This window comes from Pinus tabuliformis, chromosome 8 (assembly GCF_031772625.1).
Source record: "Pinus tabuliformis cultivar Carrire ecotype Pingquan chromosome 8, CPIR1, whole genome shotgun sequence".
Taxonomy (NCBI): Eukaryota; Viridiplantae; Streptophyta; class Pinopsida; order Pinales; family Pinaceae; genus Pinus; species Pinus tabuliformis.
Genome location: NC_142294.1, coordinates 1,699,340,647 through 1,699,359,149, shown reverse-complemented (window position 1 = coordinate 1,699,359,149; position 18,503 = coordinate 1,699,340,647). Strand labels below are relative to the sequence as shown.

Genomic DNA, 18,503 nt, shown 5'->3' with positions numbered 1-18,503 from the left:
ATCGGTTTCCTCGTCCCACACTCAATAGAAAATACCGAATCCAGACCTGCTGGCCACCACTCCGAATTCTGAGCAGAGCATGAAACAACCTCACCCTTCCCTCTTACTTATGTTTCTCCTAACTACCTGCTACCTAGAGACCTAGACTATACCACCTCCTTCATGAATGCACTTAGTGATTGAGTTGGGACTGCTATTAACCTTTCTCTTATCAGGTCAGAACCACCGGATCAATCAACCTTACTCTTACCTTTACTTTATGTTAGAGTTAGACCGCTTAGTTGTCGGATCGGAGGATTGGAACTTTCCTATGGATTCATGAATTACAGCCAGAACTGATGAGATCAGATCAGATTATGATAAGGGGGTAAACATTTATAACCTTTACTAGGAACCCCCTTTACCTTCCCTTCCTTTATGAAGAAGTCTTCTTGGTACCACTAGGACCTTATGGGTACCACGTATTCTTGGTCCGGCCGAGCCTTGCCGATATACAATGAAGTAATTAGAACCAACTACATTGCTAGAAAGAACTTGATGCTTCCCTCTCATTGGATTCATGAAGAATCTTAGGAGGGAGGTCAGGTACAGCTATAGACCTGGCATGGGAAGGATGGATGACATGCCTGGATGGATGGATGGTCGATTAGCCGAGAACTGCTCCCTTTGCTCCCCCGATTATGGATGGCACGGCACATATAATAACCTGGCCTATGGGATGGTAAATTCTCTTCTATGAAGGTGGCCTTGTCGATGGTAAATTCTCCTCAAGGATATTCTTTCTTAACTGCCTTAACTGCACTTGATAAGAGATGGTACACCTAGAATGGGGAAACCATGATAAGAGATTAATTCAAGAAGTGGTATAGGTCAGGTGGATAACTATGAGGTTCAGGCATTGTAAGTATATTCCTAGCCAGTGGGTTCAAATTAATAAATCCAATCGTATCCACCTCGGCGGGATAGGTCATAGCATAGTGGTACCCAGAAGAATCTCTAAAGTGTTATTCCAGGCTGATGAATGCAGTTATGTAACGCCCCCGTCCAACAAGACTCTATGAAGCCCGCCCTTTGATTCTTTCCATCGGATCCAATGCTGGTAAGTAAGGCAGGCAGCACTCCATCCACTAAGTTTGGTAAGGCAGTAATAAAGTCAAGGGTAAGGGTTGGTTGATCCGGTGCCATACCGGATCAATCTCTAGCTGTACCTCCGCTGATTAATTAATCAAGATAGGGCAGGTATAATAATGAAGGTGGGTAACTATACAGGTTAAGGCATAAACTGAAAAGCGGGTAGGGGATTCCTAGCAATGGGGTAGGTTCAGCTTACAGAACACTTACTTCATTTATCTCCCGGGTACCAAAAGGTTTTCTCTTTATCTCCGGTTTTCAGGTATAGCCTACCTCTAAGCTAACGTTCTTTTCAAGGTTGGTCGAATCAACTAAAGGTTTGATCGAATCAACTAAAGGTTTGATCGAATCATGAAAGGTTGGCGGCAAGCGGCATCCATCCATAAGGTAGGTGCCGATCGGGGGTTGATGAATGAGAGGAGATGAATGGAGATCAAGATCGAAGCTGGGCTGGATTGCTTGCGGGGGCTCTGCCTAGGAGGAAGCTTCAGGCCAGGAAGAGGATCACGGTCGCTTGGGCAAGAGCATAAGCTATCCGATCTTCGTTCTACCTTCGAGGGTGGCGTAACGTATTGATACAGGAGTAAGTCGAGGAAAGATGAAAGAGAAGATCGAGTAAGGAAAGAGAAGATCGAGTAAGTCGGGAGGGACGTTGGCTGCTGTGTACCGACCACCACGATTAGGAACGAACCAGCGGTGTTCCAACCAAATGGGGAATCTTGTTCAATCCATAGACAGACACCCATCTCCAACTGGGACCACTCGACCGATCTCATCGACTTGTAGATTGGTGCATGCAATGGTAATTCTCATTGGAAGAAGTTGATCGATGAGTCGTTCTCCCCTCCTTCATCCATTGCATTTTTCCCCGTTCAGGAGGAACTGTTTTCGTGATCGAATTACGAGATGGATATACGAACTGTATAGAATCATTCGCTGGAATGGGATAAGTTATTCCTCTATATAATCCCAATGGGATATTCGAATCCACCAAAGATACGATAGGTATTTGTAATCGATCAGCTTCGAGTATGACCGAGGACTCCCTATCTGCATTCATTATTACTACACGATCTGGTTGTTGGCCGGATCCTCCGAAAAAATTGATCTTCCTATTCCTCGAACGTGAAAGACGGATCTTTCTCGGAATCGGAAATAGATGCATACTCGAAGAATTGGTCAAAAAACCCCCGATCCTCCATTGATAATCATTTATACAGCTTCGATCGATTTTCGTAGCCATTTGTTCCACTATATCATCGGATAACGAATTGGTATTTACGGATAATAAAAGGCCTTTTTCACGAATGGGAGATCCTATGGAATGACAAGCGTTTCGTGAACAAATAAGTGTCTTGTCTGGATTGGGAATAGCAATTTCATTTCTGGAACCGTATATATATACTTCGGAATGGTGAGCAGCTACCCGACGGCCCAGATGTGCGTTCGTACTCGGTGATTTTTGAAGAACCAAACTGGGGGGATTGTACATGGTCCTCTTTCGAGCTGGCTCAGGTGGTTAGCTACGTATATATATCTATATATATAGGTATATATCCATTAGTATCAATCTATATATGGATATAGAGTAATATATTAGAATCAATGTATAAATGGATATGCATAAATGGAATTCATGATGCTTTATCACTCGATCGACTAGATATGGAAGGCTGGCTGTTTATCGCTCGCTCATGAGGAAGAACTACCACATTGCCGGCGCTCCTGGCTTTATCAATTAATATATAAGACAGTAAGGAGAAGCAAGCGTAAATGAAGGCAGGCGTAACTTACTATTAGGGCAGGAAGAGAAGTAGGCGTAATGGACAGTATTTTCAATCCATAAATATAGGCAAGGAAATAAGGAAGGTCCGGAGGGTCTTGCGCTTCCGAGTGCAAGGACCGCTACGAGTTGATAAGGTCAATCCTTTGACAATGCATATATTATATATGTCATTATGCATTTTTTCCCTTTTCGACCGAGCCAATAAGAGAAGTGGCTGCTGGTGATTCTTCGCTGCCAATAAATAAGAGAAGTGGGCCAGTAATTCAGTGGCTGCTGGTAAGGATGCGCAAGCAGGCTCGACCACCCTTTAGTTACTTATTTGAGAGGGGCCACCCAATAAGCATCAAGGAAGGATCTACCTGTCTGTCTTAGTGCCATAACACGCTCACTCGCCCCTTACCTACTGCCTACCATAGTCCTGATTACGCTCGTTAGTAATGAACCTGGTTGGCTGGCTTTGGGAGAGCAAGGAAGATGGAAAGAGATAACGGGAAACCTATGAACCCTTATTATATACGTAATTACGTATAATAAAGTCACTAGAGAGATAAGACAAAAAATGTTGCTATTATATATGTCATTATGCATTCATTCTTTATATATTGAATTGCGCTTTAGCGGACAATGCATAAATTATATACGTAATTACGTCATTCATTATAGCAGTCATTATGCTTTTCTGCCCTTTTCGACCGAGCCAGTAAGAGAAGTGGCTGCTGGTGATTCTTCGCTGCCAATAAATAAGAGAAGTGGGCCAGTAATTCAGTGGCTGCTGGTCATTCATTCCGCCCAGCTCGGCGGGAAAACGGCTCTAATCAGCCCCGGAGCCGAAGTCGAGTGGGAGTTCGGCACTCTCGGGTTTAGAACGCTAGCGACCTTAGCTCCCATAAAACCCCAATCCTCAAGCTAAGGGCCCAATTGATAGGTTCGAGGCTAGAGGTGAAAGGTTTAAGACTAAGGCAGAAGGTTCAAGGTGAGTTTCAAGGTGTGAGATAGGCCCTCCCTTGGTGAATTGACTCATCCTCTGATGAATGAATACAACCAGCATTGCTAGGATATCCCCATTTCTATTTCATGTTAGTACCTGTTACTTACCACCTCTTCGATTTCACAACCTATAGTTACTGCCTGCCTCACACTTGCAATGCCCCTTATAGCATTGGATGATCGGATAAGGGCTTCCAATAGAGCCGTTGGACGAGTGAGTGGGCATACGCGGCACACAGGCTTCAACTTTTAGATTTGAAAGGAGGGAGGCACGAAGTGAGCTGAGCACTTAGATCAGTCGTATTACTTTTCGTAAACCCTTGCTTCTTTATAGACTGGCTGCTCAATTATCTGAACTTAGAGCATTGTTGGACGGGACGGGCGTTCCACAACACTTGATGAAATAGTCTGACTTGGTTGGGTACCACTATTCCTATTTACCGCTACGCCCCTGCCTACTCGCTTTACTTATGTGTTACTCTCCCTTCACCTTTGCTCTTGACCAACCATACTTCCTATCTCAACTTACTGATGCCCCAACCTCTTGCTTCAGCAAAGAATCCTAGTGGGTACAGCAAGCACTTACAACCTTGACTATTTGCCTATTTACCTCTCCATAGCTCTTCTATGCGATTCTCGTTCTTTTATTAGGCCTTTATGGAGGGGAATTGGTTCTACCCTCTTTGCTAAAGCGTAATGAAATATAATAAGAATTTCGTATATCCCGGCGATATGAAGAGTATATGATCTGGGCAGCCTTGAGCAATATATAAACCCCCCAAAATAAAGAAAGCATAATTACATAAAGAATATCTCACGTCCAACCAACCATAATTACATATATAATGAGGTACGTAGTCGCTCGACCATAAGGGTGAGGGTGAGCCAGCCGAACTCTCGACAAATTGCTCCGAAATATATCCGAACAGTAACTCCGAGCTTCTTTATCACGTAACTCCAACAACTCCGAAGGTTACTCCGAACTATATCGCCAAGAAATCTGATGAGATTCGCCGAGCTCTTTTATGATCACTAGCCGGCCAAACTGAAATTACCAGTCCCAATAGGCCACGTGATCACTCTCTATCATCTTTATACGCCCACTTTTTTTACTGAAATTCCCACTTATTTATTGGAAGGCCAGGTTTACTATTGGATCTTTGTCTCTATGTGGGAGGAGGAGCCTTGTATAACGACCATGAATCCGTATAATGATTTGGAGATTGGAGTTGGAACTAGCATTCGTAATTCTATATAAGTGTGTGAACCGGCTGCTAAAGATCCATGCTTGCTCGCATAGATAAGGATAGAGGATGCGAAAGCACGCTCGACCACCGGGAGAGGATTTCTTATGACAGATATCGGGAAAGAGTATCTGTGGGAATATCGGGAAAAGGTGACATAGCCTTAGGTGGTGAGTGACGTAGCCTTACAGAAAGGATATTGGTTGATGAAGTATGGCGTGGCCATCCAGGGGCCGAGCCCAGAGTCCTTAATATCGGTCAGAGTCATTCATATCGGGAAGGAGAGTCTTCTCGTTCACACCCTTACCTTAGCTAAGAGTGAACGTCAGTTAACGTTAGGGAAAGCGAACGTCAGTGAGCGGGGATGCGGGTATTTATAAAGGGGTCCGTTTCAGGCTTACCTCACAAATAAAGGTGCGAAGCCGCTTGTTCCCTCCGGGGGGCAAGGAGTCATTATCCATTCATTATATACGAGCATACGGTATAGAGTCAATCCCCTTCGGGCTGGTAAGGAAAGTAGTCAAGTCAGTTTATGAAGATCTTTTTCTATTTATCTTCTTATGAATATATTCTTATAAAAAGATTATTCTCTTCATCTTCTTATCTCCCATATTCTTATCTTATTCTTATCTTATTCTAAAAATATAACAATATCTTTGTTGTTGGGAAAAGTATCCAATACAGAATGCCCCTATCCCACTCTAAGAGGTGATAGTGCCTTAGCAACAAACAGGTAAACTTATTCGAGTATTCTTCTTTATGAAATGCAAGTGAGGAAGAAGGATCTAACTAACCTGTATCTTCCGCTAGTTTGTCGATCCAAATCACTCCCCTCTTCAGTAGCTCCCAGCTTCTTGCTCCTTCACCGGCCCAGCTTCACTGAATTCCTGCAAGATCACAAGAGAGAGAAACTACACAAAGATACAGATATACATTCATAAAAAGCTCAAGATCAGATTAAGCTAAACATGTAAGCATAACAAAACATCATTGGTATACAACATGTAGGAGAAACTCAAATAGTTTATTGATAAGATAATAAATTCTGAGAAGAGATACAACCAAGTGAGTTCCGATCCAGCATCTACCTCCCAGCAAAGGAATCCCTTCCTCTCCTCCAACAAAGCATAAATCACCCAATATGCTAATGTCAATCTCAAACCAACAGCAATTCTCTGCAAAGTACAAAATTCCAGCCTCCTGAACCTCTGGGTGAGAGATCCATATATAGATGTGAGCAGAGAGGATGAGTCAGCTCATGTTTTGACTTGTGGCTTCTCTCTGTCAGTTCTTGCTTCCACTTGGAGGTTGAGAACCTCTTACTCATCACTAGTCGAATTCATTGAGGCAAGTGTCAATGAGGAAGATTTTGGAAGCTTCCATGGTCTTTCCACCTCGTTGAATGAACTTGCCATTTGTCATTTCCCACTCAGCGCACCCTGGTAGTGCTTCTACCTGCGTTGCAGTGCACCTAGCCAGTGTAATCTCTGCATTTCAGCGCAGATAGCTAGTGGAGCCTCTGAATTGATCCTGAATTGACTGTTTTTGAGTGGTTTTTGGTGGAGAACTTCTGGGAGAAGCTGTCTTTGGTTGACCTTGTTCCTCTAGGGGTAGGAACAACTCATTTAGGGACTTTGGATCCCTTGGATTATGGACTTTTCATGCTCAATGATGTAAGGCACAAAAATGTCTATAACAGTTTCGCCCTAAAGTATGAGGCCGTTTATCGGGTGAAATGCTTTATTAGGAGGATTCGAAGTTCTTCCAATGCTGGGAGGAGACCTGTAATAAGATACAATACAATACATTATTTTTCATACTGCTTTCATGATCTAGCTGAGGCGGGCATTCCCATGCTCAGCTTTATAAATTCATTTTTTTGTACATGGAACAGACAATCGTCTGATGGTAGACTGATAATTTTGATGAAATCATCATCCTTTGGTAGGATGATTGTCTGTGCTGCAATGATGTACATGTCATTGTCTTTATTTTTCCTGAATATATATCGCAGCCCGGATGGATGAAACTAGATCCGGGGTCTTCAATCCCGTCCGATCTTCACTGTAAGTACAAGTCGATCCATGTGAGAAATGTTCTGAAGTCGAACATGGAAAGACATCGCTTGATTACCGGTCAATGAGGTAAATCGTTAACAAGCGCGAGAGGAATCACCAATAATGATAATGACCCTCAAGGTACTGCAGTACAATTCATGTGGTGTGAATAAAGGACTTGGCATCGAACACCATGCAAAATCTTTCGGTCGAAGGCCATTGATGTATACCTGTCGCCGGAAGTGAGAAACTTGCCATTGAGGCATGCAAGCTTCAAAGTACTGAAGGGGGTTGTTCCTAGATCAACTTCTTGGATAATGAGCTGATGTCGACAAGAAGAGATCCGTCAAAGGAGGGCCTTAATGTATCCCACATCAGTGACACGGAACGGAGTAAATGATTTTGATGGAGGTGAAAACAATCTGATGATATATGGTTCAGGGTGGCGGTCATGAAAGGATGAAGGATAATGTATGGTAGTGGATGGAAAACGGTTGACTTCTCTGGATGACTTCTCTTGAACATATCGGTGACACTTGTGTGATGGATTGGTAGCATTTACCCCAAAGGTGGATGGTATGGCGAGACCATGGTGATGTGACCGGTGAATGAAACAACCCAACCCGACTCAGGCATGGAGTGGAAGTGTCATGTTCAAGAGCGACTTGCTACCAATAAAGTTCTTTGAGTTTCTTCCCAATTTTTCCCCGGTCATTGCTGACCAGTACCTCTTTATTTTTGTCAAGCTTGAGGAGGATAACATGTGCTTGTTCTATAATTTTCCCTTCGGGCAAACCCATCGCTATGTTTTAACGAGCCTAGCGATAGTGAAACTCGTTCTCGTCTAAACACAAGTTTGTCGCTATTTAATGCTTTTAACGAGTCTAACGACAAAGATAACTTGGTCCTTTTCATTTTTAGAGAGTCTGAAAAGGTACGTAAAGTCAACTCCGAAAGTCCTTTTTCGTCATCTAATCCCTTAAGTCCGAAAAAGTATAAAACAATACAGAAGGGATGAGTTTTCGATAGTTTTAACGAGCCGAACAAAACAAGTGCTCGATCTTTTTGTGCAATAATCCCTCAGGTCCAAAAAGATTAAAATCTAGAGGAGGGATAGCACTTCCGGTCGCTTTAACAAGCTGGAAGGCCAAAACTCGGCAATCTTTTCATATTTTATGAGTCAGATGAAAAGAGCTTAAAGAAGACTCGTCTTTTGAGGAACGAGTGATAAAACGGGTTAGCAGCTGATTCCAGGTAAGGGTTGGAATTTTCCAAGCACGGCAGTGTCACAAGGATGGCTAGTGAAATCACTCTTCGCAACTGTTCCTCAAAATGGGTAAACAATCATATGGAGGTGAACGATCGGCCAATTAAAAAGTGGAGGTGACGGTGCAAACACGACCAAGGCTTTAATGGCTGATAATGTTACATTCACGGTGGTTATTTACCGGAAGATAGTTCATTTTTTAACGAGCTTAAACGCGGAAAAACACTGCTCAGTCTTATGTTTATTTTTTAACGAGCATGAACTATGTGCTAAAACTGCTCAATCTTATGTTTATTTTTTAACAAGCATGAACTATGCGCTAAAACTGCTCGATAATTCATGGTCTAGTTTAGATTTTTTACCATAAATAGCTTTGCCTTTTCAAAGATAGTACTGTACCCTCAATTGCTGCATCAAACTAGTTAGAAATGAATAACATTTGCTTGAAAATGAGATTAACACACTAATATTTCACTTTGAACTACGTAAAAAGCTATTAAAAAGTGTTTTTACCTCTCATTTTACCATTTCATTTGAACTTGGTTTGTTGGAGCTTTGGAGGTGCCTCTTCCCTTTTGATTTTCACCAGCTAATTTCGGGAGATTCTGTGGAAGATTCTCGGCGCCGTCTGGACCAGGTAGGAGCTAAACCTGAGCTCTTTCATTTCATGGTTTCCTTTCTGCATTTTGTGCTTGTTTTCCTGTTTTTCTGAGGCCCTGGGGTTTGATGGGGTCGCTCTGCCATCAGTGCACCTAGTGCACTCGAAATCTGCGTTGAATGTCAAGTGGCATGAAGGCATTTTGACCTTCAACGCAGGTGGAACACTGTGTAGGTGCGCTGAGCGCAGAAAAGGATTTTATTGCACAGTTTTTTATGAAAATTTTTGCCTGTTTCTCATCAAAACCAGGATCTAACTCATCTCATGTTTGTTTTTCAGAGATATTGGAGCAAAATGACCCTTACATGGCGAGAACGAGAACATGAAGAAGAGGACATGATTGCCCTACATGATCTTGTCACGGTGAACGCGCTGCGGAACTATGGCCTGCTGAAGTTCTTCCGTATCTCTAGCATGAGACAGCAGATCTCCCTACTGCAGTATTTGCTCGATGCTTGGGATCCTATCAACCAAGTGTTTCAGATTAGGGGCACATCTATCCCCTTGACCGCAATAGACATTTACTTCTTGACTGGCTTGTCGAGGCGGGGTGCCCCCATTTCTTTGTCAGGTTCGGCCCGAGGGAGTGACTCTGTGAGAGATTATGTTCGCCAGTATTGCAGGGAAGGATCTCAGCCGAGTAAATACGGCAAGATTGCTATCCGTGAGGTTGCTGACAGGTCCCTCAGGTCTATCTTGTACACTATTGGTAGGATGGCCGGTAGTGCGTCTCTTCATGTGGCCAACAGATCTCATATGCAGCATGCCTTGGAGTGCCTCCAACCGAAAATATTCAACTGGTGTGATGCAGTACTTCTTCAGATGAAAAGTCAGTTAACCAAGGTAAACGACGGGAAGTTGAAGAACTTTGGGTTTGGTTCCATTTTGACCGCCTTTGCTTTGGAGAAGATACCACTGATGCAGCCACAGTACGTTGCACTCGACTTGCCTTCTCCTACTGAACCACGCATGCAGAGATGGGTTGATCACATGTCTAGGCATGCCGGTCAATCTCAGATTTCTTTCTCTGATACCTTCTTCAGGTGGTTCGAGCGTCAAGAGATGGTCTATTCCGAGTATCCATATGTTGGCATGGACTTCCGGGCCGATCCAGATTTGGTACTGCCGGACGGCGAGCAGTGGGGCGCTATTGGTAAAATCTTCGACCATATCACTGTTTACTGTTTTTATTTATAATGTCCTTGTGCTTTATTCTATCAAGACTTTAATCAAACTCATGTGTGCATGCAGATGTTGGTCCTGTTCGTCCAGTAGTTCGCCCGAGAGCGCCAGCTGCTGCCCCAGCAGGGGAGACTGCTGGGAGGGTTATTCTTCGCGACCTTGATGTGGCCGAGACCCTTACAACTGTGCAGGAGCAGGTTGAGAGCCTTCCTCTCGGCATTCCAGATGTGAGGATTGACGAGTTACCTTTACAGTTGCAGCGGCATACTACTGGTGTGCCTAGACGATGGACTCGTCTCTTACGCATGATTGCACAGGCCGTGACGTGCTATCATGAGCATCACTAGACTAGGGTGCCCCCTAGCATTTTTGAGTTTTCGGGTCGTGCGACCGATTTTGTCTTGGTTACAGAACATTATATGTAAACCATAAACAGCTTATATATATATTTTGATTTTCGGGGTTTTATTCTGGTTGAGTTATATGATCCATATGTACAACATTGATGATGTGTTTCTTTTTATAAATGTCGCAAATGTCTATCTAACACATAGTTTGCTAATGAGTCGGTTAATGTGTTTAAGTTTCTGGAAATATGCTGGTATTGAATTAAATCAAACTGTCTTTCCAAAATCTTAACCCTTAGAAACATGCGATAAATGGCTGGATTTCGGACGGAATATATACCATTGAGTTGTAGTATTACGAGTTGTGAGTCTAGCCTGACAATTAGTCGGCGTATACCATGGGTGATGGCATCAGAGAGCAGTTCTATCAACGCGCTATACTCAGCGATGTTATTCGTTGATTGCCCAATACATACACCTCTGAAACTTACTAACTCGCCGCTTGGATCAAAAATGGCCCAGGCTGCGGAGGACAGGTTCCGCGAACTACGACTCGCTCCGTCGGCATATCCAACACATGTCTCCAAAAGATTTGGCATCTGCAATAAATGTAAAAAGGTGGATTACTCGACCAAAACAAACACTTCAGCGAAAACAAAATACAACAAAAGCATACTGGTTACTATTTAAGCATAGTAACGCTTGAGGTACAACCCATTACGGGGTTGCGCCAGTGGAATTCCGTCATAATCCATTAACTCGTAGGCTCCTTTTGCTAACACTCGTTTAACAATATAGGGGCCCATCCATAAAGAATTAAATTTACCTGCTCCCAATTTATCGGATTCTTGGTCGTAAAGCAAGACCAAGTCACCTTCTGAGAAGACACGGGGTTTGACATTTTTGTCGAACTGCGCCTTGACTCGTTTCTTATGGGCTTCGTTAGCCAACGCGGCATCACGACGGGTTTCATCCAATTGGATTAATACCAAGAAACGGGCCTCTTCTTCTGAAGTTTCGGGGAGGAGATCAATTGCGAGTTTAAGAGACGAGATTTCACACTGGATTGGTAAGACTGCTTCCAGGCCATATACTAGTTGGAAAGGCGTGAACCCGGTCGCATTCCTTACCGATGTTCGGTAGGCCCACAAGGCTGAGTACAGGATTAGGTGCCACCTTCTTTTGTGAACCCCGATCATCCTTTGCAACATACGCTTCAGGACCTTGTTGATCGCTTCAACTTGTCCGTTGGATTGCGGATAATACGGGGTAGAGCTGTCGTGAGATAGCCCTAGTTTGGCAGCTAATTCAACCATCATGTGATTGCGAAAATGCGATCCATGATCCGTAACTATAGCCTGTGGTACGCCGAATCTAGAGACTACATGATTGAAAAAGAAAAGGGCAGTTGTTTCACCAGTGTTATCTAATGTAGGCATCGCCTCGGCCCATTTGGTAAAATAGTCAACGGCGACTATAATATACCCATGCCCCCCGGTCGAGGTGGGGTTACATGTCATGAAATTGATGCCCCATTTGGCGAAAGGCCCAACAGCAACTATTGCCTGTAAAGGTGCGGGTGGTCTTCTGGTTTTGCTATCAAAAATTTGACAAGCATGGCAACTTCTGACTGCGGTTATGCAATCTTTGAACATGGTTGGCCAGAAGTATCTTGCTCGTAAGATTTTTTGTGTTGTAGCATATCCAGATTGATGCCCCCCACATGCGCCTGAATGACACTCATTCAGGGCTTTTTCGGCCTCCTCATGGGTGAGGCACCTTCTCAGAACTGTATCGATACCACGACGGTAAAGCGTATCACCGACGATCATGTAGTCTTTTGCTTGGTATCGTATACATTTCTGTTTTGAGTGAGAGGTGTTAGGCCTAAACTTTTGGGTTTGGAGATAAATTATTATATCTCCATACCACTCATTGCTTGTAGATATCAGAAACAAATTCTCGTCCACGATTGATTCTTCGGATGTTTCATCGTTGGACGACGATGGGAGATCGCACAGTAATTCTGCGAAAACTAGAGCTTTCTTTGATTTGGATTTTACAAATTCCAGATCAAACTCTTGAAGGATTGCTATCCATTTTGAATATTTGCCCCCCAGTAACTGTCGCGACAATATATAAGTCATGGGGTTGCAATCAGACAAAATGGTAGTTTTCCGAAAGAGGACATAGTGTCGAAACCTTTGTATCGCTTGAACAGCTGCAAGCGCTAGTTTTTCAACATAAGAATATTTACTTTCTGTATCATTTAAGTTTCTACTTAAATAATATATAGGGTGTTCGATTCCATCGACTTCTTGAACTAAAACCATTGCGATGGTCGTATCTGCTGCAGCCAGATACAGGTTAAAGTCTCTTTGATAATCGGGTGCGTACATTAATGATGCTTTTATTAAGGAATCCTTTAAAGCATCAAAGGAAGCTTGCGCAACCTGATCCCAGACGAAGGGTACCTCCTTTTTCAAAAGACGTGTATAACCTTTAGCAAGTTCGGCGTAATTCGGAATGAACCTCCTCAGAAAGTTTGCTTTCCCTTGGAGTTTCTGAATCTGAAGCAAATTTGAAGGTGGAGGCAAATTGATGATTGCCTGGACCTTGCAAGGGTCAAGACGAATCCCATCCTTTGAGACTACAAAGCCAAGTAAACGACCAGAACTGACGCAAAATACACATTTGTGTGGATTGAGTCGTATCTTGTAGTGTCGGCAACTTAGAAATATCGCTCTTAAATGATGCGGATGATCAGTCTGCTTTCGCGAATGAGCCGGAAGGTTGTCGAGGTATGGTTGAACGATGTTCTTGATGTCATGGAAGGCATAATTCATTGCCCTCTGAAACGTCGCCCCTGCGTTCTTTAAACCAAAGGGTAATTTTCGATATGCGAATGTGCCCCACGGACAAATGAATGCAGTCTTTGACTGGTCCTGTGGGCGGATATTTATTTGATTATACCTGGAAAATCCATCCATGAATGAAAAGATTTCACATCTGGCGCATTCATCAATTATCTGGTCGATGAAGGGTGTAGGGTAGTTGTCTTTCGGACAAGCTTGGTTTACATCCCTATAATCGACACACACTCTAATTGTCCCTTGTTTCTTCATAACAGGGACAATATTCGATACCCAATCGGTTAGAGGAATCGGGTAGATGAAACCAGCATGGAGAAGTTTTTCAACTTCTGCCTTAATGGCAGCGGCTTTCTTGGGGTGCACCTGCCTGAGCCGTTGTCGTACCGGTTTGACATCTGGATACATCTTAATTTCGTGTTCAACGATACTCGAGTCGATGCCTGGCATTTCATCATATGACCAAGCAAAGACATCTCTGAACTCGCGAAAAAGAGCGTTATATATTTCCAATTCTGAAGGAGAACAACCTTTGTTTTAGTTGAGATATTTATGGCTATAGTCTCTTCTATATTGGATAAGTTTCGCTCGGAATCCACCGTATTTATAGTATTTGATAGGAATTCAAAAACTGAAGGGTGATAAAGGTCATCTTGAGTATCTTCTTCATAGTCAGGAAGAAGGGAACGATGGTGGCAATCATTCCATGGTGCCCCGTCAATCAACATTGATTGTAGAATTCCTTCGTCAGTTCCATGCACTCGCGACCAAGGATCTAAAGGGGTACCATATTCTCTAGACCTATCTACCCAAACGCTTGATGAGCGTTGACTTGGGTTCGCCTCCCATGCCAGAAAAATTGATTGCTACAATATTTCTATTGGGCTTGGGGGCAAAACTATTGCATGATCCATGTCGATATCGTCTGCCGAGATCTTCGTGGAAGATATCATATTGCAGGTACCTATCGTCGCTACTTCCGCCAAGTCGATCGGAGGTGGAAGAGTGAAAGTTCCCATTAGTATAGGATCTTTTAGTAGGCCTACTCCGATATTCTGAAGCGAATGGGGGCTTCCATGGATCATAGGAATGCTTCCTGTAACTTGTGAACCATTAGGGAGGAAGTTTTGTTGGTCGACGATCGTAATCCCCCCTTGAAAAGGGAATGCAATCTTTCTAAAATAGGTCGACACAACAGCTGCCATGGCGTAGATCCACGGTCTTCCTAGTAGGATGTTGTAATCAAGATTCCCATCGATGACTTCAACATCTATTTCTACTATTTTTCCCCCTAGTTCAACCTTCAAGTTATTAAGGATACCATACGGGGTATATGTCCTTCCGTCGAATGCTTTTAATGTTGTCGAGCATCGCGACAAGGTTGGAGATCCTAAAGTTTTCCAGCAACTCAACGACATAATACATGTAGATGCCCCCTCATCAATAATTGTTCGGTGAACAGTTTTGTTGAGGACTTTCACTTGGATAAGGAAAGCTAGTTGAGCTGGTAACTGAGGATCGTATCCTTTGTGTTCAAAGGATACAAGATTGGAATCCTTAGGATCAACCCCACCAATGGCTGATAACAAAGCCTGCCGTTGGGATGGGCAGTTTTGTAATACTTCAAGAGTCGACATAGCGGATGGCGATTGGGCCAAATCTTCCACTATGTTATAATGTTGCGCTGCTCTGGCGCGAGGATTAAATGTCGACTTGTGTACTACCCCCTTTGGCGGTTTTATTGTTAATTCAGGAATGATGGGTGGTACAACTTCTGTCGAAGTTGTTGTCGAACTGCTTGGTTGATCTTTATCCTTGTCGTTTGACAGCTGCGGATTCCCGTAATCTTTGTTCCTTGTCGAAATCAAAGCATCATTTTGTTGCTTGGAAATCGACAACATAAGCACTTGCGACGGGGAAGCATTTCCACTATCAACCAGATTTTGTCCTGGATTTGGGAACGGATTAGTTAACACGACTGAGGTTTTCGAACTCTTAAAGAATCTTTTAAGTTCAGCCCTCTACGGACATTCCGTAGTCCAATGATCCTCATCGCATATATAGCATGGATTTTTTGGTTTCCTATTTCCAGGAGGGTTCGAAGAAGTTTTTTCAGGAGACGATTCATCCTGTTTCTTCTTCTTCCCTTTGCTTTGTTTCTTCTTGCTTCCTGGTTGTTTGGTTTCTTTGCCTTTATCTGCTGATACGGCATTTACTTCCAAAGCAAGAATTTCGTCTTTTGCATTTTGATCTGAAGTCTTACGGGCCTTCTTGGAGTTGGCCTTTGTCGACTTCGCATTTGTTGTGCCAATCATGCCATCACCGGCATGAGAGTCATTGTTTGATTTAGGAGGAGGAGGAATTGAGAATTCCGGTCTAGGGGCGTCAGGTATTTTGTCGTATAGCGTGCCAGACTGAGTATAGACCAAGTCTAGATATTGCGCACGAGCGATAACTTGCTCTTCCGTCACGACTCCCCCCTTCGCCACATCTTCCGTTATGGCAGGAAGTAACGACTTGATAAACCATTCGGCTAATAGCTTATCGGGAACGTACATTTTTACCATCCTACGACGACGTCGCCACTCATGTATATGATATGTGAGTGGCCGTTGTCTATTTGAAGTTGGTTAAGATTTCCGTTCCCGTTTCATACCTTATTGGTAATTGAAAATGGGTTAAGAAAGTCGTGGCTAAGTTGCTGAAATTGTCGAACGAAGCTCTAGGCAATTCAATATACCATTTTTCCGCTGGACCCGTTAACGTCCTCTGAAAAAGGCGAAGCCTTATCGAATCATCGTTTAGGGTGTTTGATGAACACCATAGATGAAATGTCATCACGTGATTCGATGGGTCCTCACCTGGATTTCCATTAAATTTAGGAATGTCTGAAGGAAGTTTGTGAGGAATCGCTGGCCACCAAGGGGCGTAAGCAATTGGATCGTTTGTTAACCGGTGTAAATCGGGTAACTCTAAAGTTTCCACGAATGGTAACTGTTGATTCAGGTTAGGTGAAGCATACCCAGGATACGATGGAATCGCCTGAGCAGTTGGCCTTTGCATACCAGCATAATGTAATTGATGCTGGTATGACTGATACGGTTGATGGACCTAACCACCGTAAAGTGGTTGATTTTGACCATTTTGAATGTACGGTTGTCCACTGTTCGCAAAGATCTGCTGCTCAGAACCTTGGTATACTTGTTGGAATTGTGGCTGTTGGTATTGCACCAACCATGGTTGCGAAGCCATGTTCTTTTGTGTTATACTAACCGTTGGACAAAGGTGTGGGGTAATTGTACCCGTTTGGACCTATGTTGCCCCACCAGTAGGCGATTGTGGTTGAGTCACAGGGTCAAGGGGCTGTTGCATTACAACCTGAGAAATCTGAGGTTGATATACAACAGGCAACGTTTGAACTTGCGACACTGCCATAATAGCCGGTGTAGTTGGGATGTTCGACATAGGTACACATTGTTGCATAGAATACACAACCCTTGGTTGTTGAGGTAGCAAAGGTACCCAACCACTTGATGTAACTCCAGTATAACCTGAATACTGTTGTGAACTCCCGTATGGATATCCTCCCGGAGGGGGCAATGAAAGGGCATACTGCCCCCCATACGGCGGTAATCCGGAACTCAAGGGGATTGCTTGTCCTTGGGGACTGGATTGCCCAAATTGACCTCCAAATGGATCAATCTGGCGAGTCTCAACATAAGAGTTGCCGGGTATTATTCCGGAGGAACAAAATGGAACGGACCACACTGTCGAAATAGTCCCTGGGTGGACTCCTTCTAGCGGTTGTGAGCTAGTCGGGACAGATGGTATGCCGGCAAACATTGTCGGAGTGACGGCAGGGAGTTCTGTTGTCGCTGTGTCATTCGACACAGTCCTAGATGTTGACGGTTGTTCAGACATTTTGAGTCTATCCAAGAGATTACCTAGCGATTCTACAGGAACTTCCACTGGTGGTAGACTAACTTCTGATGTTGAAGGAAATAGAGTGACCCCGACTCCAAAATGTGTTGGAGTACTTGCTTGCAGATCTTCTACAATTTCCTCTATCACAATCAAACCAGGTGGAAGGGGAAGACCGTCAGGTCCGTAAAATATTTCTGGTGCCGAAGAAGGGGTTGAATCAACAGCGACAGATGTTTGAGGAACAAGACTTTCCGAACCGGTTACAGATGGAACTGGTTCAGTAACACAAGTGTTTGCTCTCATACTAGGATCAGTACTACTGTCCCTCTGTGGTTGTTGAACTTCTTCTGTAGAGGCAGGGTTTCCAGAAATGTTTGGAGTAACCGGAATCTCAGATGTTGTTGGAACACTTGTCCTAACTTTGATAGGAGATTTGGAACCGGTTAAACGAGTTCGCTTTGTCCGTACTGTTTTCGATTCCGGAGACAAAGACGGTTGACTCGTAAGCCTCCGCGAACGACGGGGTTTCAATTGACTTTCTTCCACGATTGCGGATTACTCGATCAACCAAAATACAAAAAGGGGAAAGTGTGTTTCTGAATTAAATGAATTTTTAGACGCTTTAGACACAACTTGCTTTTTCAATTTTAAAGAGTCGAGAGAAAGCTAAAGATGACTCTAGTCTCCTTCGATGTTTTAACTAGCCCGAAGTGACAAATGCTTGGATGGACTTTTTCTGTTATAGAGTCTGAAAAAGGCCAAAAGGAACTTCTCTGGAGTTCTAGGTAGAGGGTGTGCCAAACTTTTCGCAAAACCGCAGAATACTTTTTAAGGTACGGGTGGTCAATCTTCCTGAATGCTGTGTTCAATGCATTGCGATCAGTAGGGCGGCCGACACGGCTTCCTAAGGATAAAGGTTTTATGCCTATAGGGGTCTCCCAATATATACTCGACGGTACGTGGGAGCACAATCTGTACTGGCGCTATCGTCCCTCAGGAGGAATCACCCAACCATCAGCGAGATCGATAGTCACCAGGTTTTACGACGCC

General features: G+C 43.6%; 1 protein-coding gene across 1 annotated transcript; it reads right to left on the bottom strand.

The window, feature by feature from the left end:
* Positions 1 to 636: 636 nt before the first annotated feature.
* On the bottom strand, positions 637 to 3,486 carry LOC149242790 (small ribosomal subunit protein uS2m-like). Its single transcript, XM_089367721.1, has one exon. The coding sequence runs from the start codon at positions 2,621 to 2,623 to the stop codon at positions 1,904 to 1,906; it is 720 nt and encodes a 239-aa protein (XP_089223847.1). The 5' UTR covers positions 2,624 to 3,486; the 3' UTR covers positions 637 to 1,903.
* Between the last annotated feature and the right edge of the window lie 15,017 nt (positions 3,487 to 18,503).